Here is a 27,625-nt window from a genome sequence, read left to right as displayed (position 1 = left end):
TCTCTCCCCTCCCCCCTCGCATCCGGTGCTGTGCATTCTGGGAACCTGAGCCTCCAGGCTCTGGCAAATCCCCCAGCTGTTCCCTGGGTGCTCTGAGGTTGGGCTAATAAGGGTTTGGAGAAGCTCGAGGGAGAGAATTTTTCAGGGGCATTCTGTGAATTGGGTGGGAGGCCAGGCTGAGTTCAGTTTCGGACCTGCTTCGTCCTCTTCTCGGGGACATGTTGATAAGGGTTATAAGCCCTCTCCTTTCCCCTCAGTTGAAGGCTCAAGTGCAGTTGTTTATGAAACCGTAAACGTGGAAGAGAAACATGATCTTAAAAGGGAAAAAAAAAATTGGCTGCATCAAATATGGATCAATTTCTCGGGCTTCTGTCCGTTGGCAGGCCCCATGGTGTAATGGTTAGCACTCTGGACTTTGAATCCAGCGATCTGAGTTCGAATCTCGGTGGGACCTACAGAACTTTTTCCACTTATTTACCTTTACAGATTTAAGGACATTCATATTGTGTTTTGTAGATCTCTCAAAGAAAGAAAAGGAATGCAGAGAAATTCCCTAATGCATATTTCTCGTTTAAGGAAATACTCTTCACTACTATAGAAACGAATCCAAAACCTTAAACAAATAGACGAGGTGGCCGAGTGGTTAAGGCGATGGACTGCTAATCCATTGTGCTCTGCACGCGTGGGTTCGAATCCCATCCTCGTCGGATTCTCTTGTTTACCGAACGTGTGGTTTTTAATCCTTTATCGATTTCCGAGGGGGAAAAAATGTAAGAGGCACGTGCTTGAAAGGGGTGTTGATTCCTGTTTCAGGTTAACCCAAGAAAAATATGCTCAAGTGATTTCTGAATGATTCCGAATCTTTACCTAAGAAATAAAATTCACCACAATCCTGGCCTTTCTCCTCCGTAACTTTTTGTACAACAAACTTCAATACTTTTCATTCAGTGATGACGTTCTGTGTATTCTCATCAGCCTCTCCGAAATAAATTCTTTTGCCAATCTGTGAAACAAGTTACAAACTCTCTTAAGCAGTTAGGAGCTAGAGATACAAAGATACAGTTAGCAAAGCTTGAATCCCCTCTTTCATGGAACCAATACTGACTCCTTCCTCTTCTCCAGTAAAATTTACGTTCGCAGAATTTGCTGTGGGGTTTTCTCATGCAAAACTTTTGTGCTGTTTGGTGTTCATGGCATGTACCTTCATCTATAAAAAATGTGTTCATCCTCTGTTCAAAATCCATTGCTCCAATACTCCTCTGCACCGCCGCCTCCCCCCCCCCCCCCCCATTCCTTCTCTCCTGACTTCTTAAAGCAAACATCCTACTTGAAGTAACTGGAAGGAAATTTAGAGATAAGATTCCTAGTTTCAGGAATATGTAAATTTGAATCACTGGGACGACCAAAGACGAATTGACCATTCCTACCTCGCTCTTTTCAGAAATAGGGAAACCATAACACTTCAAATCAGTCGAATCATCATATCGGTAGGAGATAAGAGAAATAGAACCAAAGCAACCTCTTTTTAATATCGTGCCCAAAAATAATACTCCGTAGTCGGCAGGATTCGAACCTGCGCGGGGAAACCCCAATGGATTTCAAGTCCATCGCCTTAACCACTCGGCCACGACTACTATGTGCTCCGAGTTATCTCATGAATGTTTCATTTCTTCATTTTCTTTCAGGTTAACATCCAGTATTTTCTTCATAGTCGAATTAGATAAATGCAGTGTTTGATATATAATAGGCACCTAATATATATTTATTTAACTAAAACCACGAATTAATTAATAGCTTGATCAGATTATTCTAAAATTTTAATACGAACTGTATTAGCAAGGTAGGCAAATGGTTAAGGTGATGAATTCAAAAGGCATTTAAGTTCTGCCAGCTTCAAAGAGCCTTTTCTAAGGGAGTGTGTGAACAATTAGTGCTCTTTTAAAAAAAATACATGCGATTTTTGAATCTTGTATAGTAGGGTGATGACAAACTATAACCTAACAACTGGACTCTTAAAGGCTTTTTTTTTTTTTAACCAGTTCAATGAAAGGGTGTATTGGCAACCACACCACACCGGGTGGGCTGCTAATACAGGTTCTTTGATCTGCTTTGCTAAAGGAAAAAGAGCCTTTAAAGGGGTCAACAATCTTACTTTAATTCACAGAGATAAGTAGAAAATACAAGCAGAGAAATTAGTACAGGGATTCAACAGACAGGGCTCCTACTATTTGAACAAAGTAATACAACCACTTACATACACCACTGGATGGAGAGAGCACAAACCTCTGAGTAAGGGGAGAGGGGGTGCTCTTATCAAATGGCTACTCAGAGCCCCATCCAGGGAATGAAAAGTTCATTCTCATAATTGGAACCCCAAAGCAAAATGCCAACCTCCCAGAATATATAGATAGCAAAGACTTGGCAGGAAACCTAGGTGACTCAACACAGCTGTGAATTATCAGGGTTCAAAAGAGACTGATCCTTCAGATGTTTACAATTTTGCCTGAGTCTAGGAACCCGAACTCCAGAAAAACAACAACAAATCCCACTTTGCTTAGCTTACACTGGGGATGATTTTCCTCAGTCAAGCAGATCTGACTTCACAAAGTACTTTGGAAGAAAACTAGTTGTATCTTTACATATCTTTCCACTGAATCTCCCCCTGCCCCACAAAGTTTCTATTTGTCCCTGAGGTCTTGGGTCCTTTCTCAGGCTCAGAATGGAAAAGTGAATGGATTCTAAACACTCAGGGTTCAGTGCCCATTAGACTGAATGTTGAGTTGAGATGGTTGTTGTATCCTTTTGCATCTTCTGTGGTTCCTAACACATATGTATGTATGTCTGTATTATGTATATATGAATCTATGAGTAAACAAACTGATTAATGAATATATATATTTATGAATATAGAGCCTGTTTGATGTATTCCTTCCCCTGTTTCCCATCTCAACATTATCTTGAGAAACTGATTTCTACAAAAATACAGAAATAGAATTAGGTTCCCAAAGCCCTCTAATCTTAGTTACATACAGTTACTCCCAGCTTGAGCTAGCAGGCCCATTTGTGGGGCCTATGGAGCAAGCAATATACCAATCTCTAAGCTAGCCTAAGAAGATTTCTTGCTTTCTCCAGGATCACCCCACTTTTTCTGGAACTTTAAACTCTCAACTTTTTCTTCACCTCATCTTTTTTCTATTTCGTTAATCATCACAGATTTATTCAAAAATATCTCAATGACAAAATAAGAATTTTGGTCAACCTTAGTGGACACATCAGTTAACAGTGATGATAATTGAAGTTTTAAAGTGCAATATTTAAGTGATAAAGGTTGATGCTATATTTCTTTTTTAAATTCAGTTTTATTTTACTTCAAGGCCTGGATTCTCTTCCCCTTCCCTTCTCATCCTCCAACCCCAAGAGAAAGTATGAAAAGTAAAACCTGTAATAAAGACGTCAAACAAAACAAATTCTGGCATTACACAAGAAAACACATCAAAGGAACAAACGAAAACCTCATTCTGCACTCTGAATCAGTCATTTCTATATCTGGAAGTGGGTAACATGTTTTTTGATGATACATTTCAGGAGGAAGTACTATAATGTCAGAGTCCAATCATACTTTTATCTTTGGTTAATCCATTACATTTCATTTAAATCGCTTACCATTTCATTTTCTTCTTTCCCCCACGAAGCTAAAGAACATTTATATATTTTTTAATGTAAAACAGAAAATCTTTCCGACTGCAAGTAACTTAAAAAGCGACAATGCCTAGCAGAGGATGGTTTCGATCCATCGACCTCTGGGTTATGGGCCCAGCACGCTTCCGCTGCGCCACTCTGCTGACAACGGAAAATATTGTTTTTTATTCCTCAATTGGCTATCTCATCTGCATAAATGTGGCGGCCATCCATCCCTTTATTCGTCTTTTTTTTTTCCGAGAACTCTCTTCTCAAATCCATAGGAAATTTTTCAGCTCTATCCCCCAATCCCGAAGCACCCTACTGCACGTGAGAGAAGACAAAAAATTGACTTGCTCCTTCTAAACTGACTGAACCTCCGAGCCCAACTACCTTATTATTTCTGTACAAATGCTAAAAGTGAAATAAAGTGCTGCATGTGTATATGCCTCTGTGAATTCTACCAGTGAGCGTTCTCACTTTTTTTCATTTAATGGAAAGATGAATAATAATAATAATCTAAATATACAGCGTCTTATAGCACTCCTTTCCTCCCTGTGCATACAGGTAAATGTTGGGTGATGTAAACACGAGAAGCATTTTAGTATCGTTTCCAGTGTATATTTCGTCAGCTGCAACCTTAGGAAAAAGTCATCGGGCTTTTGGGGTCCTTGCCCTAAGTTCCACAAACAAAACAAGGAAGAACACAGAACCTTTCCTGAAAACAAGCTCAGAAAGTGCTTTGCTTGAGTCCAAAAGAATAAAGGGGACTAGTTCTCCAGGATGAGATGGGCGGCCTAGCTGAAGCAAATTAAGAAGCTTCTTAGACTTCGGTAACAGGGTTTGCACATGCGCTGTGTCAGAGCCAGAAAAGACCCGGAAAAAGAACCTAGAAATTCTATTTCCCGCCCGCGCTCTTTCAGTTCCCAAACAGGTCGGCTCCGTGGATATATAAGGGAGTGCAGCCCGTCGTAAGCAACAGCTTTCCGTCGTGGTTGAACTTTATCATGTCTGGTCGTGGCAAAGGAGGCAAGGGGTTGGGTAAAGGGGGTGCCAAGCGGCACAGGAAGGTGCTCCGGGATAACATCCAGGGTATCACCAAGCCTGCCATCCGTCGTTTGGCTCGCCGCGGCGGTGTCAAGCGGATCTCCGGGCTCATCTATGAGGAGACCCGCGGTGTGCTGAAGGTGTTCCTGGAGAACGTGATCCGGGACGCCGTCACCTACACCGAGCACGCCAAGAGGAAGACAGTGACTGCCATGGACGTGGTCTATGCGCTCAAGCGCCAGGGCCGAACCCTCTACGGTTTTGGCGGTTAAAAACATCGCTCTCGATAAACCCCAGAAAAATAAAGGCCCTTTTCAGGGCCCCTCAAAATTTTCTTTAAAGGGCAGTAACTAGTCTTATTTGCAAGGAAGGATTTATTAAGCCTTTCTACGCTGGATTTGAGTGATATTATTTAAGGTAGCATTTCCGTCCCTTGCAGTAAGAGAGCTTCCATACAAAGCAAGAAAAACTTGTTTTAACGAAGTATTCTAGCAAAAGGCCATTGGGCGGGAGGAGGCTTTGAAACAAAAGAACACGGAACTTGCCTAGTGGGAAAATCGAGCCAATCAATCTTTAAATTTCTGGCCCGGCTGGAGTCTAAATCCGAATAGTTTTATGAACTCGATTCTTATACTGTAGGCTTTCTAACTACAGACTAATGCAGGCTAACCAGCCACCAAGAGGTGAGACAACTTTTGTAAGCAGCTGTTTACCTAAGGGGAGAAACACTATTTGCACTAATTTGAGTTTCCCCAAGTCTAAATTTGTAGTTCTTTGTAGATTTTCTTTATATAGGTAGGTAATGTGTGTCTCAGTAACTGGACTAAATAATGCTGAAGTCTTCCATTTCTGAATTTTTGTGGTAGTGAATATTATCAAAGAGGTATAACCAGATTAGTAGGACGTGGTTTTCAGGAAAATGGTTAATCCTTGGAAGAATTCTTCTAACTCCATTAAAAGAAGGTTAAATAAGATGTTTTAAGGAACGTTTACCCTGGATAATTGATTTGATAGGTTTCCTCCCCTCCCTGCCAGAATTAGAATCTTCAAGGCCCACATTCAAAGATTTTCTAATTTACTGGAAAATAATACCATAGATTTAGAGCTGGAAGGATCTTAAATGGTCATCTATTCCAAAATTCTCATGTTAGGGATGAGGAAAGGGAAGGCTTAAAAATCGAATTGATTTTCTTAAGGTCAAGAAGGTAGAAAATGGGAGATCAGAGTTTTGAATGAGGGTCCTCTATAGAATCCCATAGTCAGTAGACTTTCCACTGTTCCATAGTGCCCTTCCATTCACCCCCCCTCCCCCAATAAATACAGGATAGATACAAAATAAATGCAAAGTGATTTGAGGGTGAGAGAAAAACCAAGGTATTGATAACTAGAAAGGTGTTTTGAGGGAGACTTGTCCTCTGAAGAAAATTAGGAGTCTCAAGGGGTGAAAGTGAGGAGGTCTTTTCAGATGTATAGAACCTATGACAGCTGTAATGGAAAAACAGCCTGGTGTAGAGGATGAGTGGACTTAGATGCCCAAAGGATACATGGAGAAGAGCAAATGGTTCAGTTTGACTGGGGAAAGGAGAAAGGGAATAAGCATATGCCAGGCACTGTGCTAAATGCTTTTCACAAATATTTTTTTTAACTGACTGAATGTAGAGAGCTTGAAGTGAGGAGTAATTTTTAATTAACCTGGAAAAGATGCCTGAATCTATTCTAGACTGTGGAGGGCTTTAAATTCCAAACAATAGGGTCTGCTAGATGGTGAAGTTGATAAAAGCTCAGGCCCTGGAGTCAGAAGACCTGAGTTGGAGATATTAGTTGTATGACCCTGGGCAAGTCACTTAACTCTGAAAACCTCTAAAAAAAATTTTCCAAACAAGCCACTTTGTATTTCAGTTCTAGAAGCAATAGTGAGTCACTGAAACTTCTAAAACATAGAACTGGTATGATCAGAGTCCCAATATAAAAGGATCCAGGAATGGTTGATGGGTCAGACTGAAGTTATTTGGGGCCTGAAGATGAAACCTCTTATAGGTAATTTCATCCCTGCTTAATTTAACCTCAGCACAGTGGGAGGAAAGTCACAGTTCCCCCTCTGAACTTATAGTTCAGTGCTTTAAAAAAAAGGGCAAAACAGTGTTTGGGGCCATCTGCCTTATAGTGATCTGTGGAGACTGGTGATCTAATTGTCAAAATTGTCAGCATTCTTCTGCTACTCCTGAGTTTAGGGTCTCCTTAGTCATCCTGTCTCCTTTCTCTCCCACTCCTGTCATGTCCCATGGTTGGCTTCCTATTCTGACAGCATTTTCGATCCTTTTGTACTTGCCTTATGATCCACCTTACTGATTCAAGATACCCTAATATGTGAAGTTAAAGGAAAGTAACGAGAATGAAGGTTAATCTGTTACTTGCACCCATATGGAAAATATGCTTTAGTGTTTGGAGGCTGGCTTGAAAGATGCAAGAGTTTCAAACGGTGAACAAACTTGAGGACATCTGCCTTTCTTTGTTGCTATTCAGTACCCTCAGCTCTGGGACTATATGATAAGATATGTCTAAAAGTTTCCTATCTGTTTGCAGTGAATAATAATGTTTTAAGGTCAATCAAAGAGCAAGCCATACTCTCTCCCTTTATATTTTCTCTTCTTTCTCTCCTCAACTAATTATAATGCTCAAAGATCTTAAAAAGTAGATTTGGGGATGGAGATAACAGATAATACCCCACCAGACACTGTCCTAGAATCCCTCTGAAACAAGGAAAAGTCACCAGCACTTAGAAGCTAGGATTCTTTCAACAAATAAGTGGAAGGCTTAGAAGTCTCTATGTTGTCATCCAATGAACTGAATGCACATGTTATCCTTCATGGGGCTGCCATCACCAGCTGGCTTTGGAACACTAAAGGGCAGGTAAGAATACATTTAAGTATATACTTATATATATAAGTATATACATTAAATACATTAAACCATTCAATCAAGAAGCACTTATTAAGTTCCTACTATATACCAGGTACTATGCTAAACACCTGTGATGCAGAAAAAGGGCCAAAAACATAATCTCTGCCCTCGAGGAACTCCTGTTCCTCTGGGATGATGGGAAAAGCCTCTTATAGGAGATATGATTTGAGCTGAGTGTTTAAGAAATTCATAAAGTCCAGGAGATAGAAATGAGAGGGGAGGATATCTCTGGCACTGGGTACAACCAGTGAAAAAATGAGTCAGTAGATGGGAGTATCCTCTAACGAAAAACAGCAAGGAAGCCAGGCCAGCATCATTGTATCAAGAATCCATGGAAGGTAATAAATTGTAAGAAGATGGTTAGAATGAAGTTCTTTAAAAAACCAGAGAATTTTCTATGTGATCCTAGAGGTAAAAGAAAGTCACTACAGTTTATAGATTAAGAAGGTGATGAGGTCAGAGCTTCATTTTAAGAAGATCATTGGCAATTGTATTGAGAATGGATGGGAATGAGGAGAGATTACCAGGCTGATACAGTACATCCAAGGAGAGGCGAGGAGGGCGAGTCCTGTGAAGAGAGATTGTAAAGGCAGAAATAGAAAGATGACAACAGATTGGATATGTGGGGGGAGTTGGGAGTCAAGCTGTAAGGATGACATTGAACTAACGACTATGTTAATCTTACCATCCATGGCCCTGTTACTTGTGACCCCAGACAGCCTTCAATAAATTTGCCTCTAGATGCATAAGTTCTGTACGTGAACTCTATTTTATTTCTCTGATGTGGCTGATGATTTATCACTACCCATAAGCCACACTCACATACGTCACAGCCAGTGAGAAAGATGTGTACACGTATAGGACCTTTAAATCAATGACCATTACTTTCATCCAACATCTCCCAAATTCTGTCCCCAATATACAAAGCCCAGTCCTCAAATCTGACGTCATTTAAATAGACTATATTAAATGCCACTCTACATTCACTGTCACTTAGAGCAAATTCACTGTGGTAATTTCACTTCTGTTGACTTGGAATTTGATTTTGTGTTCATTGTAAAAATAAAGATATATTTGAAAATATGTCAAAATAGATATATTTGTTATGTTTGAAAATATCCAATAATTTTTACCATTACTTTATGTCTTCCCTAACAGAGTGACATGCCCTATAGTGGGGGAACTCTGTATTAAAAACTTAAAAAGAAGGAAGAATAATGCTTTTGTAATATTGTTTTATTAAAGAGGTTAGTCTCAGCTGGTCAACTAGTCACCTAGATTTCCCAAAAGAAGACTTAAACATAACAGACCTGGGACAGACCTCCTTGACAGGAAACCAGACCTTTGTTTAATAAGATATTTATCTATCTATTTAGTTATTCATAGGTAGCACAGCATAATGGGACGTTGGCATTCACATGCCAGCTTTGCTCTGAACTACTTCTGTTTTTGTGACACAAGCACTTTATAAACCTTAAAGTGCTATATGTCTTCTTATTGTTAAGTAAAAAATGTGCTTTTGAGGCCTCTTTTGAGAGTGCTAGACACTACGAAAAACTGATAAAAAAAAGAATTAGATAGTGCCTGCCAATAATAATAGTAATAATATCACAAATTTACATAGTCTTAGGAGTGGCCATCAACAAAATTCTGGTATTTCTAAATGTTATCAGTGTGAACTGCTCTCCCCTGCTTTCATCGTGTCCCAAACTGATTTTATCTTTACCTCCCTCTTTATTCATTCTTTTATGAAACATTTTTTGCATGCAAGATGACATGCTAAGTAGACCCTGGGGTCACAAAGACAAAATGAACAATAGTGTTTGTCCTTTAGGAGCTTACATTGTACTTGGGGATGCAAAATTTACACAGCAAAATACATGCAAGATAATTTGAGGAGGAGAAAGCAGTTAGGAAATGAGGAGAAACACAGGAGGTGGTGGGCCTAGGGTGAGCACAGAAGGAAGTTAAGGATTCTAAACAAGCTGGTCATCAGTCATGAGGTTCTAGAGAGAATGCGGAGTTCGGCAGGTAGATTGGTGGGAGCACAGAGAATGTGAAGGGGAATGTTCCTTAATGTCTGGAAAGGTAGATTAGAATCACGCTGTGGAAAGCTTTCAGCTGTGCAGATGAGGAGATTCCATTTATCTCAAAACACAGGAAAACACCAAAGAACTTGAGGATATAAGCAGGCTTCTCTGTACTTTGGGACACTGGGCTGCTCAGTGGAAAACTGGTTAGAGTGGAGAGGTTGATAGTAAAGGGACTAATTAGGAGGATATTTCAATAGCTCTCCCTAACCTTGCTCCTCCTCCTGGCTTCATTATAAATACCTCTTGTATTCACCAGGCCTTCCATTTTCACAACCTCCTTCTCTCTGCTATCACCCATCTAATCAGTTACTAAGTTCTAGCCATAATACACCTGCCAATCTTAGGCCCTCTAATAGCTTTGCTTCAGCCACAGTAAAATGAAAAGCAAGGTGGACTTGGTGAAGAAGTGGCCATGATCAAATCCCACCGCTACCACTGTGTGCCCCTGGTTGGCCTACCGGTTTCTGGGCCATAGGTTCTTCATCTGTAAAAATGAAGGGGTTGAGCTATGTGACCTTTAGGCTAAACTGATAATCCTATAAGCTTAGTTCAGGTCCTCAGGACAGGCCTTCATTGGCACTCCAGCTGAAATATTTAAAGGGTCTCCCTTTGAACACTTCATTTGTAGAAACCATCCCTGTATCTACACAGTGAAGATGTGGCATTCTTTCTGCTATAAATGACCCAACTGATTTGGATAAATGGAAAACATAGATTAAATGTTCACTATGCACCAAGCACTGCACTAAGTGCTAGCAATACAAACAGAATGTTGTGCTAGCCCACTGCTTTCAAAGAACTCATATTCGGCAAATATAGGAGGGTTCAATGGGAGAGCTGGGGGTTCTTAGGGCACATTGGCAAGTCACATGGCAATGCATGGGGAATTAGCATAGTAGCAGGTAAGATAGTAATGCCTGGAGGTCTGCCATCTTACTAGGAGGGTTTTATGTGGTAACTCCCTGCTTATCCATGTCCACTCAAGAAAACGAAGGGAGAATGGGAGGGACCATGTAGAATTAAAGGAGTTGGTCTGAAGAATGGAATGGAGTAGGGACTCTGTGTCCTTTCCTGCAGATGTCAGGTTGGGATAAGGTTGGTCAGTATACAGCCAGGAGGGGGAAAGGGAAGAGATAATTGGCATAAAGTTTAGGGGAAAGGGCTGCCCAAAGTGCCAGCTCAGCCAGATGGCATCTTAGCCTTGCCCAAGGTGGCAAAGTAGCAGCAGGGGCAGTGTACCAACTCAGGTGGCTGGACTCTAGGTGTGGTTTTCCTTCTGCTGTATTAAACTTTTGAACCAATCTTTCCACTGTCACTCTCTACCTTCCCCACCCTCTGTAAATCATCTGTAATACCACTGACTGGATAATATTTCTTACACATGAATCTAGTCATGTCACACCTTTTCTCAAAAATATTCAACTGCCTGTTATTGTCCATAATGATAGCTTTGCTTCAACAAGGCAATAACAGACAGTTTTCAAGCCTTTTGCAATCTGTTACATGGTTACAATGGAAAGATTTCTCTCATTCCATCTCCCACCTTCAACTTTGGAATCAGATAGACCAAGGTTCAAATCTTGCCTCTGATGATTATTGCCTATGGGATCTCAGTTTCCTCCTCTATAAAATGATATATTTGAAATAAATGGCTTTCCAAGTTCCATCTAGGTCTATGATATTATACCCTTTTGGGCATCTTCTATTATTACTTTCTGCCAACTAATAATACTCTAGCCAATTTATGAGTCACATTTCCAAAGATAGATATGTTGTATTTCCTTGGCTTTGCTCACAGAGGGTGATATAATGGAATCACTTCGAGTGATTTGGAGAATCAGACTTGATTCTCAATTCTGAAATTATTACTTGTGTGACCATTGGCAAATAACCTCTCTAAGCTTCAGTTTCCTCATCTGTAAAATGGTGGTAATAATGATGCTTTAATCACAGGTTTGATCAAAAGAAACGCCATTTAAATCATTCTGTAAACCTTAAAGTGCTACCAAAAAAAGGTACTAGCTATTAACATTCACACTCCTCTAATAGGGTGGATATAATAATTATAAAACAGGAAGGGAAACTAGCTTGTTGTCATAACCTCTATTTCCTCTTTCACTCCTCCAGGTTTTTTCTTCCTTGAGCTGTACCTTCTCTAAGCTAGTGGTGCAGTGGACAGAACCCTAGATCAAGATACAGGGAAACTTGAATTAAATCTGACCTGAGACATGTATGAGCGCCCTTTACTCTGTCTGCCTCAGTTCTCTCATCTGGAAAAGGGGGAGAATAATAACACCTCCCTCCCATGGCTACTATGAGGATAACATGAGATTATATTTGCAGAAATGCTTTTCAAACTTTTAAAAAGCATCCTGTAAATATTATGGACTCCATAAATTACGGCATCTCTCCATGCTTTTCATGCTTACCACCCAGACCCTGGGCAAGTTAAAGCCTTCCTGTTTTTTACGCTTGATAGAGGACTTTATGGAGGGATTTTGTAATAAGGAGGTAATTTAATGATTGTTCTGAGAGCTGTTGAGGATCTGAAAGGCCTGGGTTCTAGTTGCTGATGTCACTCACTAACTGCATAGCCTGTAGCAGATCCAAGGGCCTTAATTCCTTCAGCCTTAAAATGAGAGGGTTGTACTTTTCAACTCTAAAATTTCATGATTGGATAAATGCTAGCAGGTATTGGAATTCTTGTTCTTTCATCCCACCCCCACCACACTAGGAAGGTTTTGTATGACTAGGTTGAGGTTGATAGTACACGGTCAAATAAGCCTTAGAGGCTATGGGCTCAGTGTTAGGGCAGCAGGTTGGTAAAAGGGAAGGCAAAACTCATGTTCAAATTTGGTTTATGACATTTATGGGAGTCCTCCCTGGGCCCCATTTTACTCATCTGTAAAATAAGGTGAGAGAGGGAGGAGTCTTTAACCATGGAGTTTAAAAAATATGTTAACTATTCCAATATAGTTTTTTTTTTTTTGGAATCTTGTGTATTTCGTTTTAAGCACTTAAAAACGTTCTGGTTTACATGTACTGGTTTACAGTGAAGGGAACAGAACCAGGAGAACGTTGTACAAAGTTACAGCAATCTTGTTCAATGAAGAACTGTGAATGACTTAGCTATTCTCAACAATACAATGATCCAAGACAATCCCAAAAGACAAAGATGAAGCATGCTATTTGCCTCCAGAGAAAGAACTGATATTGTTGGAATACAGAGCGAAACATGATATTTTCGTTTTCTCATTTTTTTCCTTTTTCCTCAAGTGTTCTTGTACAAAATGAATAATATGGAAATGTTTTAAATAATTGCACCTATATAACCTGTATCTGATTGCTTATCATCTAGGTGGGAGGGGAGGAAGGGATGAAATTTGTAACTCAAAACTTTAAATAAAAATGTTTTAAAAAATTTTTAAACCGTTATGAGAAGGGGTTCATAGGCTTCACCAGCCTGCCAAAGGGGCACTGCTGATACTTTCCTATCTAACTCTACGATTTAGTGTGCGAAGTTTAAATCAAATAAACCAGCCTTTAGCTCTTTTCAATTTCACCCTGAACTCCTCAGGAAGGATATGGAAGACATAGCCCTTTATACTTGGCTTTATTTACAGAATCTTCCAGCGAATTTTACCTGGAAAGATATAACCTCCCCCCTGCCCCCCCCCCTTTCTGAACAGAAATAAAATATCAGATGTTTCTTTGTTGTTTTTTACAATTAGAGGGAATCTATTCTTTAAGTGTTTTTCAATGACGTATTCTTGACTATACAGCGGGCGGGAAACAACTCCAAAATCCTGGCCCCGCCCGCGCTCTTTCAGTTCCCAAACAGGTCGGCTCCGTGGATATATAAGGGAGTGCAGCCCGCTGAATGCGTCAGTTATTTTTTTTTGTGGTGGTTAGTAGTCAGTATGTCTGGTCGTGGCAAGGGCGGTAAAGGGCTGGGTAAGGGAGGTGCCAAGCGGCACAGGAAAGTGCTCCGAGATAACATCCAGGGCATCACCAAACCTGCCATCCGTCGTCTAGCTCGGCGCGGCGGCGTCAAGCGGATCTCGGGGCTCATCTATGAGGAGACCCGCGGTGTGCTGAAGGTGTTCCTGGAGAATGTGATCCGGGACGCCGTCACCTACACCGAGCACGCCAAGAGGAAGACAGTGACTGCCATGGACGTCGTCTACGCGCTCAAGCGCCAGGGCCGAACCCTCTACGGCTTCGGCGGTTAAGTCAGCAGCAGTTTGCAAGCTCGCCCAGGAAAACCAAAGGCCCTTTTCAGGGCCCCCCTCCATTGTCTGATAAAGGAGCTGTAATTTAGCTTTTTTTTTTCGTTATAAGTTACAAAGTTGTTTTTACTTCAAAGTGTACAAAATCCGAAGGGTGGGTCGGGTGTATTTAAGACGGAAATTCTGTTGCCTGTCCTTCTGCAGCGTGAAAGGTTCACAGGCTCACAAAATGGAGGCCCGTTGTATTCTGATGGGGAGAGCAGGCAGTCTGGGCGGAGGGCGTGTCAGATGTCGCGGCTAAGGGAAGAGAAAGCCAATCGCAACGTGCTCCTGGTCAATACAGGAATCTCTTGTCCAATCAGAAGAGGACTTTCTGATCCGGCCTGGTTGAAGGCCTTTAAAACATCTTTTAAGCTTTAGCCGGTTTCCACAAAATACTGGAAGACAGTTACAAAAGTGGAGAGTGACTTGTTGCGAAAAACAAAATCATTTAGCCCAAGCCTTTTACTGAGAATAGTGGGTATTAACGAGAACAGGAAGGGCCAGTTTTTCTGGTGACATGCATGCCTTAATTTCTCCCGCTGTAGAAACTGAGATGTGGTCTATTCTGTATCAGTTTTCTACGGTTTTAAGGATTATGGAAGATTTCAAGATTTGAACATTTAGATGCCAAGAATTGGCTCCCAAACCGAAAAACGGTGGAAAGCAGGTTTTTCAATTTACAAAACATTAATGAATTACTATACTGTCAGTCACTGTTCAGCGCTTGCTGGGATACACAGGAAAAGGGAAGTCAATCCCGTTGCATAAGGAGTTTACATTCTTAATAGAGATAATACATATCTGTGTTAGTAAATACAAGATAAATGTAAAATAGATGGGAAGTAGCCTTGGTGGGAAAAGCACTAGCAGCTTGGGAGTTGAGAGGAGGTCGGGAGACACCAGGAAAGACTTTATGGAAGAGGATGTGCTTGGATTGATTTTTAGGAAATCAGGGAATTTTCAGAACTGGAGTTTAGCAGGGGGAGCATTCCAGGTATCAGCGACAGTCACTGCAAAGGCAAGGAGAGAGGCCAGTATGGTTGGACCATAGAGTTCCTGGAGGGTATCAATGTGTTACAAGCCTAGAAGTGATGGACATACAAAGGTGCCCTAAGGGTTAAAAATAATATTAAGGGTTGCTTTTCTCAGTACCTTGGGAGACCCTCCTGAGCCTTAGAGTGTCTTAAACTTCCTCTTATGTGGGACCATAAAAATACCTTGTCACCCCTCTATCCTGGGTCATAAATTTTCCCGTCTCCCTTGTGTCATCCATCTTTCCTCATCCTGTCCCTAAATCTCCAACCCCTATTAGAAACCCTAAAATAACATCACCATCTGTGTAGCTTTCTGTGTATATAAGTCTGGTCCTTTTCCTATGTCGATACCTTTGTTTAGCTCCTTGCTAAATCTCAGGCCTGTATGCTTTTGCTCAATAAAGCTTCCATCGGCTAAAGAGATGGTCTGAGTGAATTCCTTCAAAATCTGTACCAGCTCTCCCAACTCTGACTTCAGCAGGATAGAAAGGGGCCAGGTCGTAGAAAGGCCTTTAAAAGCCAGAATCTTTCATATAGGTTAGGAAGATTGGAAGGTGGAATGGGGGACTATGCTCTACATTTATTTTCTCAGTGCCAAACACGGTTTTATACATACAAATAAAATGATTTAATGGAAGAAAGTATTTGTTAGGCTCTTGCTATGTGCTAAATGGCTACAAATGCAAAGGCAGAGAAAATATTAGCTCTTATGGAGCTTGCATTCTTTTTTTTTTTCTTTTTCCAAATTTGTATCTTTTTATTCTGAAATTAAACATGAAAACACAGCATTGCCACACATACGGAACAAAACAGGAAAACAGGATTTTATAAGAAATTAAGCCTCTCATAGAGCTTTCTTTAAAAAATGTAATTCTACATTTCTTTAAAAATGGTCCTTATTTGTGCTTCTTTCTAAATTTCCTGTTGTTCCCTTCAGGGCATTTAAAACAAATTTTCAATGTTCCTTTTTTTTAAATTTTGACATCACTATTGTTAATCCCCTCTTACAGCAAATGAGAATAATCAAGCAAAAGAAATCCACACATTGGCTATTTCCAGAAATGTATGTTTATTTCAGAACCTTGAGACACATTGGTACTTTGAAGACACTGGTGGTCTTTGCCTTGATAAGAATTCTTCATTTTTTTTTATTAATTAATTAAATTAATTCTTCATTTTTTCTTTACAACATTTTTTGTCCTTATATAAATTATTTTCTTGTTTCTGTTTACTATATTCTGTGTAAATTCAGTCAATAGTGCAGTGCACAGAATAGACTTGGATTGGTAGTGGTCTCAGGAAGTCCTAAGTTCAAATGCTTCCTCAGACATAAGATGTGTAATTCTGATAATTAACCAACCTCTCTTTGCCTCAATTTTCTCATCTATATAATTGGAATAATAATAGTACCTGCTTCCCAGGGTTGTTGTAAGGATCAAAGGAAATAACATATGACAAGGGCTTTGCAAATCTTAAAATGCTGTATTGGTAGCTATCATCACCCAGGAATTTTCTGAAAAAAATGCTCTTTTGTTGGAAAAAAAAAAATGTTCCATTCCACTCATATGTCAATGTTTTGCTTTTCTTCAATGAGCTTACATTCTGATACAGGTCAAGAATTCTGACCAGAGACTGGGGCTTGGCATGCCCCTCCCAGAAACAATGACAGATTTTATTGGATTGTGCTTCCAGAAATGGAGATCGATAATGGAAGAAGAATGGATCTGTTGAAAGGAGATTGCCTGTGCTCTTGAAAGCCTGAAAGTGGGAAAAGAACAAAGGCAAGGTTGGGCTATCTCATTCAATCTGCTCACAAGAACCCTGCAAGGTTGGTGCTATTATTACTACTATTTTGCAGTTGAACAAACTGAGGCAGTCAGAGGTTATGGGACTTGGCCAGGGTTCCACAAGTAACAAGTGTCTGAGGGTTCATTTGAACTCATCTCTCCCTGACTCCAAGTCCAGCACTAACCCACGGTGTCATCTAGACCTTGAAATCTCTCAACAGAATGGCCTTTCCTCAGTGCTCATCCCCCTTATCTTCTGAAGTATTCGATACCATCACCATATCCCTCCTTCTTAACCCTTTCTTCTACCTTAGCTTCCAGGCCTCTCTTCTTGTTCTCCTCTTCCCCCATCTCTTTTGTGGGTTCTTTTCCTGATGCCTTAAGGATGTATTATTCCCCAGGGCCTTTCTCTTCTCTTTGGGCCTTTTCCTTCTCTCTGAACTCCTTAGTAATTGCATAAGTTCCCACCGTGTTAGCTGTTGCTCTAAACTGATGATTCCCAAATCTGGAGGTGTGTGATATAGTAAAGAGAGAACTGAAACATGAATCTCAGAAACTTGGATTTAAATACCATTGCAACATTCCTAACCTGTGTAGCCACAGGCAAGTCACAGCCTCTCTGACCCAGTTTCTTCTTCTGTAAAAGGGGAAAAAATAAAAGTATTGGGGCAGGACCAAGAGCACTTCAATCACTGCTCTGCTTTTCCTACTACCGGGTCTCTGTAGCTCTGTGACTATTTCTTATTATGTGTCTAAGGATATGATTTTTTTTTTCCTTAGAATTTTATGCTATCCCTCTTCATTCTGCTGAATGTAAAACAACAGACTAGAGACAGTCATACACACATCTGTACATTACTATATGAATAAGTAAAGCCTTTATGCCCTTGCTAGGATCTTTGCTAGAATTCTGTTTCATACACAGAATGCCAAAGGTGGGGTGCAGGGAGTCACAAGCAGCTCAAAAGGTCCTGAGAGAGTAGTTCAAGGTCATTATCCTGGCACTATTCCTGAACTCCCTGGGAGTTCTGCCTATATCAACAGGCTGGTATCCTGTAGATATAACTTGTTCCTTCCTTCTTGTTATTTTCTCTAAAACCATCTGAGAAGGACTTCCCCTCTTTTTCTCAATAATAGCTTCATAGCTTGGTTTGCACCTGGGCCAAATGGACCTGGTATCTTAGATAAGGTCTTCAGGAAACATTTCAGTCTTCTGTTTTCATTCCCCCTCAACTAATCCATATAATACAATTAATACCAAAGGTCCAAAGCATACTCCTGGGAGAGGAGGAGCAGATAATATCTTGGAATCTACTAATTGTCATCTTGGAACTATCAGAGAAGAAACTTTTCCTGTACAAAGAAGGAAAACTAAGAATCCCTCAGCTCCATGAGCAGCTACAGCTGCTAACTCTGATTTGGGTAGCCTCCATGCCAGTGACCTGATGCTTGCCACTTGCCAGACTCCTGTCTCCAAACAGTTGTAAAGAATATCTCTTAATAAATCTCTTTTGAACATGTAAGTTTCCTGAGCGGACTTATTTTTCCCTTCGCTAATCACTTACTTGGGAAGACATTCATTTGCTCCCAAAGAGAGGAACTGAAAGACCTCGGAGACTGATCAGGTTTCCTTATTTTTTTAACTCCCTGAATTCAGCCTGTTGTTTCAACGAGTATAATAAGTGGCCTTAATTTAAATACGTACACCTAGAGTTGTTTTAAAGTAGTGACTCTCAAAATATGATCTGGAGACCCCTGAACATCTTCAAGATTCTTTTAGGGGTACTGGAAAGTCAAAATAATCCTAGGATATTTTCATTTCTACAAGGGTAAATATTGATGCATATAATCCAAATGAACACAGCACCTTCTCTGAAGGAGAGTCACGCTGGGCTTTTCTGTGCCAGTGTCTCCCACGTCATACAATCAATTCCAAAATTCTTGACCTTGAGAGTGTCCCCGTATCACTTCTTCTAACCATCATGGGAGCGCTTACCCGATACGAGCTCTTCATAAAATAGTCTTCTAGGAAAGGGTTAAGTTTGGCATTCGAACAACGTGACCGGCTCTTCCGCTTCTCTCTCTGCAGAAGCGTTGGATGTTCAGCAGTTTATCGCAAGCGATTCTCGCGGTGTCAGGATGGCCGAGTGGTCTAAGGCGCCAGACTCAAGGTTAATTCCTTCCTCACGGAGTGTTCTGGTCTCCGTATGGAGGCGTGGGTTCAAATCCCACTTCTGACACATGAACTTTTAAATTTTTTTTTTTTTAAACAAATGAAGTGCTCCTGGGCTCTTTTAGCTAAACATGTTTGTCATTCGAACAACTTGGCCAGCCCATCTGAACTGCGCTCTCTGCAGTAAAGTTTAAATGCTTGGCAGTTTAGCTTGAGAAAGAACCATAGTCCAGCACTTTATCCTGCCACGCGATCTTCGAAATCTTGGTGATCTTTGGCATTTTCCTAAAACTATTCGGACGGGAGCGAGTCAGTTTCCTGGCTTGGCGCTGGTCCAGGTTTCACAGGCATACAACAATGAGGTCTGCACAAGGCCTCTGTCTTCCCTCCCGTTTGGTAGTCTCTTATCTACCACACTTTCCTTCAGAGCCTCCCAAACATTAAGCTAGCTCTGACAATGAGTGTGTCAACCTCATTATCAGTTTATAATCCCTGGAAAGTATACTGCCAAGGTATAACGTTTTCCACAGTTTTCAAAACTTCTCCATTTCTTGTAACCAAAGGTACTGCGAATGGATGGTGTGGTGCTAGCTGGTGAAACACCTGTGTTGTCTTGGAGTTAATATTTAGGCCAAAATTAGCCTAAGTAGCAGATCCATACTTTGTTGCAGCAAAGCTTCAGAGGCTGCATTGAGTGCACAATCATTTTCAAACAAAAAAATCATGCACCAACTCTCCCTCCACCTTAGTCTTGGTTTGTAGCTTTTTCAAGTTAAATAATTTGCCATCAGAGGGAGTTGGTTACAAGAACTTTGGAGAGGAGGAATATTCTTCATTCCTCTTTTAAGAGAGATCACTCATAGTTCCAAACTCTTTTGGTGACACATGGAAAGAGAAAGACAAAGAAGATTTGGAGGGGTTCTTCAACAAGTCCCTGATTTCCAACTTGCCTCCCTGGAGACACAGAGTATATCCCCTTGGTTGAAAATGGGTCCTCTCCGTTGACTGAGCTAAGGCCTCAGACTGGTTCTATTTCAAGTTTATTCACTTTTGCGTATTTCTTGGTATATTTTAATCTACATAACTTCTCAGATTTGTTTGCTTGATTAAATAGGCTTATTCTATCTATGATGGTCTTTTCTGTAACTAGAATTGGTGAAAAGGACCCAAGCACATGGGTATAAGCTTGAGGTACTCTACCCATCCAATTTTTTTTCCCCAATTATTTATTTATTTTCACATCCTTTGCTTTTGAAATGAGGAGATCCAAAATTTCTCCCTCCCTCCTACGTCCCTTACTAAGGGAGACAAGAGAAGGTAAGCAATAGAATATCAGTTTAAAGTGTGAAATCATCAAACAGATTTCCATATTAGCCATATCACAAGGGAAAAAAAGCAAGAAAAATAGTGGGAAAATTATATGGCAGTTTGCTCTCAGACTTCATCACTTCTCTCTCTGTGGAGGTGGATGGCATTTTTTCATCATGAGTCCTTTGGAATTGTCTTAGATCATTGTATTGCTCAGAGCAGCCAAGTCTTTCAGTTAATCATCACTACAACATTGCTGTTACTGTGTACAATGATCTCCTTATTCTCACTTCCCTTTGCCTCAGTTCATATAGGTCTTGCCATGTTTTTCTGTAACCACTCTTCTCATCATTTCCCACACACACAATAGTACTCCATCACAATCATATGCTACAACTTGTTCAGCCATTCCCTACTTGATAAGTATTCCCTTGATTTCCAATTCTTTGTCCTTTTCTTTTTTCTTTACTCTCTTTGAGATACAGACCTAGTAGTAGCATTGCTGCGTCAATGAGTATGCAGCAGGTTTATAGCCCTTTGGGCCTGGTTCTCAAGAATGATTGGACCAGTTCAGTACTCCACTGATAATTCATAAGTGTACCTATTTTTCCCTCATCCTCTACAGCATTTGTCATTTCTGATAGATGTGAGGTGGTAACTCAGAATTGTTTCAGCTTGCCTTCCTCTAATTAATAGTGATTTATAGTATTTTTTCATGTGACTATAGATAGTTTGATTTCTTCTTCTGAAAACTTCCTTTTTATATCCTTTGACCATTTTATCATTTGGGGAATGGCTCTTTTATATAAATTTGACTCAGTTCTATACTCGGTATATAATTAATGAATGAGAAGTTTTCCAGAGAAACTTGCTGTAATTTTTTTTTAAAAACAATATTATTTCATTATCTATGGTATTTTTTTAAGCAAAATGTTCTAATTCTCTAATTATCCCTTTTAATTAGGCCTACTTTTGCTTTGTCTGAAATCATGATTGCTTCTCATGAATTTTCTTAATTCAGCTGAAGCATATTGGATTCTGCTCCAGCCCTTTATTTTAATTCTGTGTGTCTTTTTGTTTCAAGCATGTTTCTTGTAAACTACATATTGTTGGATTCTGGTTTCTAATCCATTCTGCTATCTACTTTGTTTTATGGGTGTGCTCATCTTTTTCACATTCACAGTTAAAATTAATGTGTATTCCCCTCCATCCTATTTTCTTCTTCTTTTCTCTTTTTCTTTTTATCCTGTCCCTCCTTGAAAGTCTATATTGCTGTTCAGTCTGTAAGGCAGTGAAACATGGCCTGATGCTGGCTGTGGGCTGCCCCTCTGACCCTGCAGGGACTCGAGGCCCCAGGTGCTTTCCACCTGGGCAGTGTAAAAGACTTTGAAATGATCAACTTTTACTCAGCTTAGAAAAAAACTTATTTACAACACTGAGATTCTACATCTGTGATGAATGTTCTTCTCCTGAAACTGCTTGAATGAAAATTTTTGACCAGTCCAAAATCAATGAAGTCTATTTCTTCCACAATATTTAGAAATTTCGGTGTGACAAAAAACATGTTGAAAAGTACCATAGGGATTACCTACCAAGATGACTAACTGAACAGAAGGCAGACCACTGAGCTCCCATATATTTGCTCCAGCAAAACCCTGAAATTCACACAAAATTTAATAATGATAAAGAAATCCAGTGAGGAACTACAATAAGTGACTTTTTTTCCACCCCAGAAAAAAGGTCAGCCAGAAAGAAGCCTTAAAGGCAATAGGAAAGAGGGCCTCTCCAACAAAGCCACCTCAGGTGCAGGGAGCCTATACTACCAGAGACAGGACATATGTAGCCTGTAGGACTGATCTGGAGGCAACAAAAGCAAAGTGTTCTCCTGAGAAAGTCCAGAGTAGTCAGAAAGCCCCATAGTGAGGACCCAAAAAGCCCAAGGGAGCAATAGCAGAGACCAACATGAAATAGTCCAGGCAGACCCAGGGCCTCTATCCCTAAAACTCTGCCCTGTGGTTCCAGAGAGGGCCTTGAAGAATCAGTTTTCTGAATCTAAAAGATCTTGGGCCTAACTTTGGAAGGTAGAGGTCATCATAAGAGCTCAGGGGACTCAGGGTAAAAACAAATAAGGCTAACTGCCCCATCCTAAACTGCAGCAGGGAGCAAGGCTCCAATTCAGTGATTAAAGTTGGAGAGAAGAATAAAATCAAAGACAAAATTAGTCAATATAAAAAATTATTGCAAATCTTGAGATTCCCCCAAAAAACAAAATCAAAGGATTAAAAGAATAGAAGAAAATGTAAGATCTGCTATAAAGAACAACTGGCTGGAAAATAGGTCAGGATTAGATAAATTAAGGTACATTGGACTCCCTGAAAACCATAATTTAAAAAAAAGCTAGATATTATATTTCATGAAATCATAAAAGAAAACTACCAGATGTATTAGAACCAGAGGACAAAATAAAAATAGAAAGATCTGATCATCTCAAAAACTGATCATCTCAAAGAAATCTCCAAAGTAAAAGACTCAAGAATGTCAATACTTTCTCTCTCTGTCTCTGCAATTATCCAGAAAGAATGAGTTTATATCAAGGAACAACAGTCAATATCACAAGACCTGCCTGGCAGCTTCTACTGAAAAACAAAGGTCTTGGAATACAATATTTCAAAAGACTGGCTTGCAACCAAGAATAGTTTATCTTGCAAAACTGAGTATAATCCTACAGGGGAAAATGGATCTTTAAAGGAACAGAGAACTTTCACACATTTCTGATGAAGAGACTAGAGTTGAGTAGGAAAATTGAAATACAAATTCAAGGGTCCAGATAAATCTGGAAAGGTAAATTTATTTCAAAAATTGTAAAGAACTATACGATGACACAGTACTAACATTCTAATAAAGGAAGAATAAATGTGAAAAAAAAAAGAAAGTCTATATTGCTTCTAACCACTGTCTCCCTTATTCTGTCCTCCATTTTATCATCTCCCTCCATTTTTCTTAACCCTTTCCCTTCTTATTGCCCTATTGGGTAAGTTAAATTTCTATACACAATTCAGTGTGTGTGTGTGTGTGTGTGTGTGTGTGTGTGTGTGCGTGCGAGCATGTGTCTGTGTATGTCTCTGTCTGTGTATTCTTTCCTCTTTGAAATAATTCAAATGAGAGTGAGGTTCAAGCATTACCTCCCACCCTCTCATTTTCCTCTCCATTGAAAAAGCTCTTCCCTGTGTGCCTCTTTTATGTGAGAAAATTTTCTCCATCCTACCTCTCCTTTCTCCCTTCTCTCTCTATTGCATCCCCCTTTCTGACCCTTTCATTTTTTTGTGGGGATAGGGGATCATTCCAACATAATTGCATCAAATCCATGCCCTCTGTCTATGTAAACTCCTTTTAATTGCCCTAAAAAGGATAAAGGTCCTAGGAGTTACATATACTATCTTCCCATATGGAAATGTAAATAATTTAAATTTATTGAATCCCTTGTGATTTCTCTTTCATGTTTGCTGTTTTATTCTGCTCTTGAGTATTGTGTTTGAATGCCTTATTTTCTATTAAGAGCTGTTTTTTTTTCCATTAAGAATGTTTGAAAGTCCTCTACTTCATTAAATATGCATTTTTCCCCCCTGAAGTTGTATATTCAGTTTTGCTGGGTAGGTTATTCTTTGTTGTAATTCTAGCTCCTTTGCCTTCTGGAATAGCATATTCCAAGTCCTCCACTCCTTTAATGTCATTAGCTTCCACTTGCCCAATTCTAAGTTTTAAAGAATAATTTTCTTCATTGAACCTCCTTTTTTCCATTTGACCTATTCTGATTTTTAAGTTCTTTTCTTTAGTGAATTTTTATGCTTCTTTTTCCATTAGGCCAAGTCTGGTTTTTTAAGGTGTTATTTTCTTTTGTACTTTTGGTGACTGTTTTCACCAAGCTGTTAATTCTCTTTTCATAATTTTCTTGTATCACTCTTATTTCTTTTCTGATTTGTCTTCTACCACTCTTATCTCTTTCTTTAACACTTCCAGGAATTTTTGTTGGACTTGGTCCACTTAACATTTTTCTTTGAAACTTTTTTGTAGCTCTTTTCTTCGGAGTTTGTGTCTTGGTCTTTCCTGCCTTTGTGGTAGCTTTTTATATTTAAATTGTTTTTGTTTATTTGTTTTTTGCTCATTTTTCCCACCAATTTCTTGCCTTTGAACGGGAAGTTAAAGTTAGGGTCTGCTCAATTAGGTATGGGACTTCAGGCTTTTTTGTGTTGCTGCTTTCAGAGCTAGTCAGGGGCAAGTTTTTGGTGCTTCCAAGGTAGTGTGATCCTGGGAGAGGTAGGGTCACTGCTTTGCTGGTTTGTACTCTGGTCTTTATCCAGGAAGGAACTCTAGTCCCCTGCAGCCACAATCACCAGTACTCTCTTTGCCTTGGAATTGTGACTAGGGCCATTGCTCCCTTGTAACCAAACATCCGTGCTCCTCTTCACCCTGAGTCAGATTGTGTAGGCTCCAGATAGCTTTCCATCTCAGTGTCATAAACTTCTCTTGCTGACCTCCTAAATTTTCTTACATCACAAAAAGTCTCACTCTGACCTTTTGTTGGCTCCACCACTCCAACTTTTGCTTTGAGGCATTTTTCTGAAGTTGTCTGGAGGGGAATGTTCAGAGTATACAGTTGGTTTGCCTCCTGTCTACCATTTTGGCCCCAGTAGTACACCTTTTTAAAGGAAGCTAGTAGGATTTGAAAATAAAATTGCTTCCCTGAGACCAGGAGCATTTGGGGAGGCAGATACACATATACACATGCATGTGTGTATGTATAAATATATATTTATACGTGTGTATATATATGTGTGTGTGTATATACCCTCACACCCTTCCCCCCACATTTCTCACTTCTGCTATAGCTAGCTCCAATTGGCTAAAGTGACTGTACTGTTAAATTTTCAGTATGAGCATTTATACCTCAGAAATCTGAAAATATTAAAAATACATATATATAGAACACAAATATATATGTATCTATTTGAAGTCTATGTGCATACATACTTCTAGTCCACCACACCTCTCTGTCTTGGAGATCACAGCAACCAACCTTGTATCTCCTCCTCTTCTTTCCCACAAGTCAGTAGTCTTTGGACAGAGATGGAAATCATTCTATCATCTATCTATCTATCTATCTATCTATCTATCTATCTATCTATCTATCTATCTATCTATCTTTCTATCTATCTATCTATCTCCATCTATCTATCTTTATATCTATATCTATATTGAGAGAGAAAGAGAGGAGCGAGGGAGAGACGCTTTCCTTGTGCAACCTTAGAGAACCTATATGGCTATACATAGCCTATGTGAGTAGTACATTACAAATATATCAGCATGAAGACCTTTAAGTATGAATCACAGAATCACAGCATTTGAGAGTTGGGAGTGGTCTAGGCTGCCATATCTTCACCCATACCCAAAAGGAATATGCAAGGTAAAGAAGAAAGGAAACAAGCATTTTTTAAAGCACCTACTTTGTGCCAGGCACTGTGCTAAGTGATGGGGATATAAATACAAAGAGTCCCTGCCCTCAAGTAGCTTACTTACATACTAATAGGGAGGACAACATACATAAAAGGGAGGGATTTGTGGAGGCACCTGGTGCAGGGACATCCTTTGGAAAACCAAAAGGTAAGAGACAAGGTCAGGAGGAGAATAAAGGAGGGTGACCTGAGTCTCTGGGAGGAACTCCCTAGTGGGAGAATGAGAGAAGGCCTTATGGAGAGATATTCTATAGTGAAGTGGTCTCCCAACTGGAAGGGCAATCCAAGGTGAGGAACCCTAAAGTGCTGAGAGAAATTCCAGGATAAGACAGCAGTATAGGGATGACTTTTCCTATACTTTTAAAGAAAGCCAGGAACAGAACCAGGAGAGGAATATAGTAGCACTTTAACATATTTACCAAGTAATTATTTAATCTCTGGTTTGAGACATCAAAGAAGGGAGACCCCATCAGATCTAGAGGGATCCCATTACAATTTGAGGTAGCCCTAATTATCATGAAGTTTTCCCTCAAATTAAATATAAATTTGTCTTTGTGCTGCTTCTACCCATTTCTCCTGGATCTGTCTTCTGAAATCAAGTAGAAGAAATTCACATCCTCCTCAGGGGTATACTGGAGCCAAATCCAACTTGTTAGAGAGACCAGATTGTTAAATTTTCAATGTGAGTATTTACACCTCAGAAATCTGTAAATGCTATAAATCAGGACTTGATTTGTTATTTTGAATATTGTTTAGACTTGAGAAAGTAATGAAGAAAAGGCTAATAATAAAGATTCAACTGAAAAGTGTGTTCTGTAGCCATTTGTTAAGCAATTGCTAGGACACACTTGCCTCTCTACAACATGAAACCACTTGAAAATTGACATGAGGTTAGTCTGGCATGACTTGTTCTTGATGAAGCAATGCTGGCTCTTTGTAATTACCACTTCTCTTTCTAGAAGTGGTGAATTTCCTGGAGACTAATCATCTCTTTAATGATCCATTGTGGAATTTTCCTACATTGGTAGGATGAAAGTAGACTGTATACCATGCCTCTTTTCCAGGCTAATAATCTGTTTCCCAGACCACTCAATTATTCCCTCTTTCTGACCAAAATAGTCTCTAGCACACCCCATCTGCAAATACACTTATGTTTCTCCCTTCATTGTCCTTTACCCCAATTCTCTTCACCATTGTTCCTCCATCTGGTTCCTGGGTTTCTTTTCATAACTACTTTCTTCACACACACACACACACACACACACACACACGTGTTTCTATTGAATAATATATTCCCATCTTGAACCAAAATACAGTCTACTTTCATTTTACCAATGTTCAAAGTAACAATAATTCCCATAGCCCCCACTGCCTGGTGGTCATGTCCCTCCCCAGGGTCCTACAATACTCATAAAGGGAGTTGGGGCTACCTCGTCTCTGCTGTTAACTCAAGCCTCCACGGGTGGTATTCCTTGAATTCTAGTGATACCCCAAACCTTAGTTGCATTTAACCACTAGCAGTTAAGAGTAGCTTTTGGAAAATAATATTTACTTCAAAGGTTTAGCAAGAACAATCATATGAATAATGGTCCTTAAAATGTAAAGGGAGGATATAATCTGCCCTCTTAAGTTCCCTTAGTCTTAGAAGAGAGAAGGGGTATTAAATTTTCAGTTTAACTTAGATCTGACCAAACTCTTTGATACTCTCAGTCATGAAGGTTTAAGGAGAATTATTTCAAAATTTGGTTTCCTGGAGAAGCTCA

General features: G+C 39.8%; 2 protein-coding genes and 5 non-coding genes across 7 annotated transcripts; 5 read left to right on the top strand and 2 right to left on the bottom strand.

The window, feature by feature from the left end:
* The first annotated feature begins 382 nt into the window (after positions 1-382).
* TRNAQ-UUG (transfer RNA glutamine (anticodon UUG)) lies at positions 383-454 on the top strand. Its single transcript has one exon. It is a non-coding gene; the product is annotated as a tRNA-Gln (tRNA).
* A 171-nt stretch (positions 455-625) lies between these two features.
* On the top strand, positions 626-707 carry TRNAS-GCU (transfer RNA serine (anticodon GCU)). The gene has a single exon. It is a non-coding gene; the product is annotated as a tRNA-Ser (tRNA).
* Positions 708-1,552: 845 nt separating this feature from the next.
* Positions 1,553-1,634, bottom strand: TRNAS-UGA (transfer RNA serine (anticodon UGA)). Its single transcript has one exon. It is a non-coding gene; the product is annotated as a tRNA-Ser (tRNA).
* A 2,136-nt stretch (positions 1,635-3,770) lies between these two features.
* On the bottom strand, positions 3,771-3,842 carry TRNAM-CAU (transfer RNA methionine (anticodon CAU)). Its single transcript has one exon. It is a non-coding gene; the product is annotated as a tRNA-Met (tRNA).
* Positions 3,843-4,630: 788 nt separating this feature from the next.
* LOC138162737 (histone H4) lies at positions 4,631-5,055 on the top strand. Its single transcript, XM_069090141.1, has one exon. The coding sequence runs from the start codon at positions 4,686-4,688 to the stop codon at positions 4,995-4,997; it is 312 nt and encodes a 103-aa protein (XP_068946242.1). The 5' UTR covers positions 4,631-4,685; the 3' UTR covers positions 4,998-5,055.
* A 7,697-nt stretch (positions 5,056-12,752) lies between these two features.
* LOC138162736 (histone H4) lies at positions 12,753-14,049 on the top strand. Its single transcript, XM_069090140.1, has one exon. The coding sequence runs from the start codon at positions 13,700-13,702 to the stop codon at positions 14,009-14,011; it is 312 nt and encodes a 103-aa protein (XP_068946241.1). The 5' UTR covers positions 12,753-13,699; the 3' UTR covers positions 14,012-14,049.
* Positions 14,050-19,004: 4,955 nt separating this feature from the next.
* On the top strand, positions 19,005-19,111 carry TRNAL-CAA (transfer RNA leucine (anticodon CAA)). The gene is made up of 2 exons: positions 19,005-19,042; positions 19,066-19,111. It is a non-coding gene; the product is annotated as a tRNA-Leu (tRNA).
* The last annotated feature ends 8,514 nt before the right edge of the window (positions 19,112-27,625 follow it).

Source organism: Petaurus breviceps, unplaced genomic scaffold (genome assembly GCF_028583685.1).
Source record: "Petaurus breviceps papuanus isolate PSGF00001 unplaced genomic scaffold, PetGlider_PUasm1.0 186, whole genome shotgun sequence".
NCBI classification, from domain to species: domain Eukaryota; kingdom Metazoa; phylum Chordata; class Mammalia; order Diprotodontia; family Petauridae; genus Petaurus; species Petaurus breviceps.
Note: the sequence above shows the minus strand (reverse complement) of the source record. Positions and strands in the feature narration are given on the sequence as shown.

What these genes read in the sequence shown, in the direction of transcription:
- LOC138162737 (XM_069090141.1), top strand. Translation starts at nt 4,686, where the DNA reads ATGTCTGGTCGTGGCAAAGGAGGCAAGGGGTTGGGTAAAGGGGGTGCC.
- LOC138162736 (XM_069090140.1), top strand. Translation starts at nt 13,700, where the DNA reads ATGTCTGGTCGTGGCAAGGGCGGTAAAGGGCTGGGTAAGGGAGGTGCC.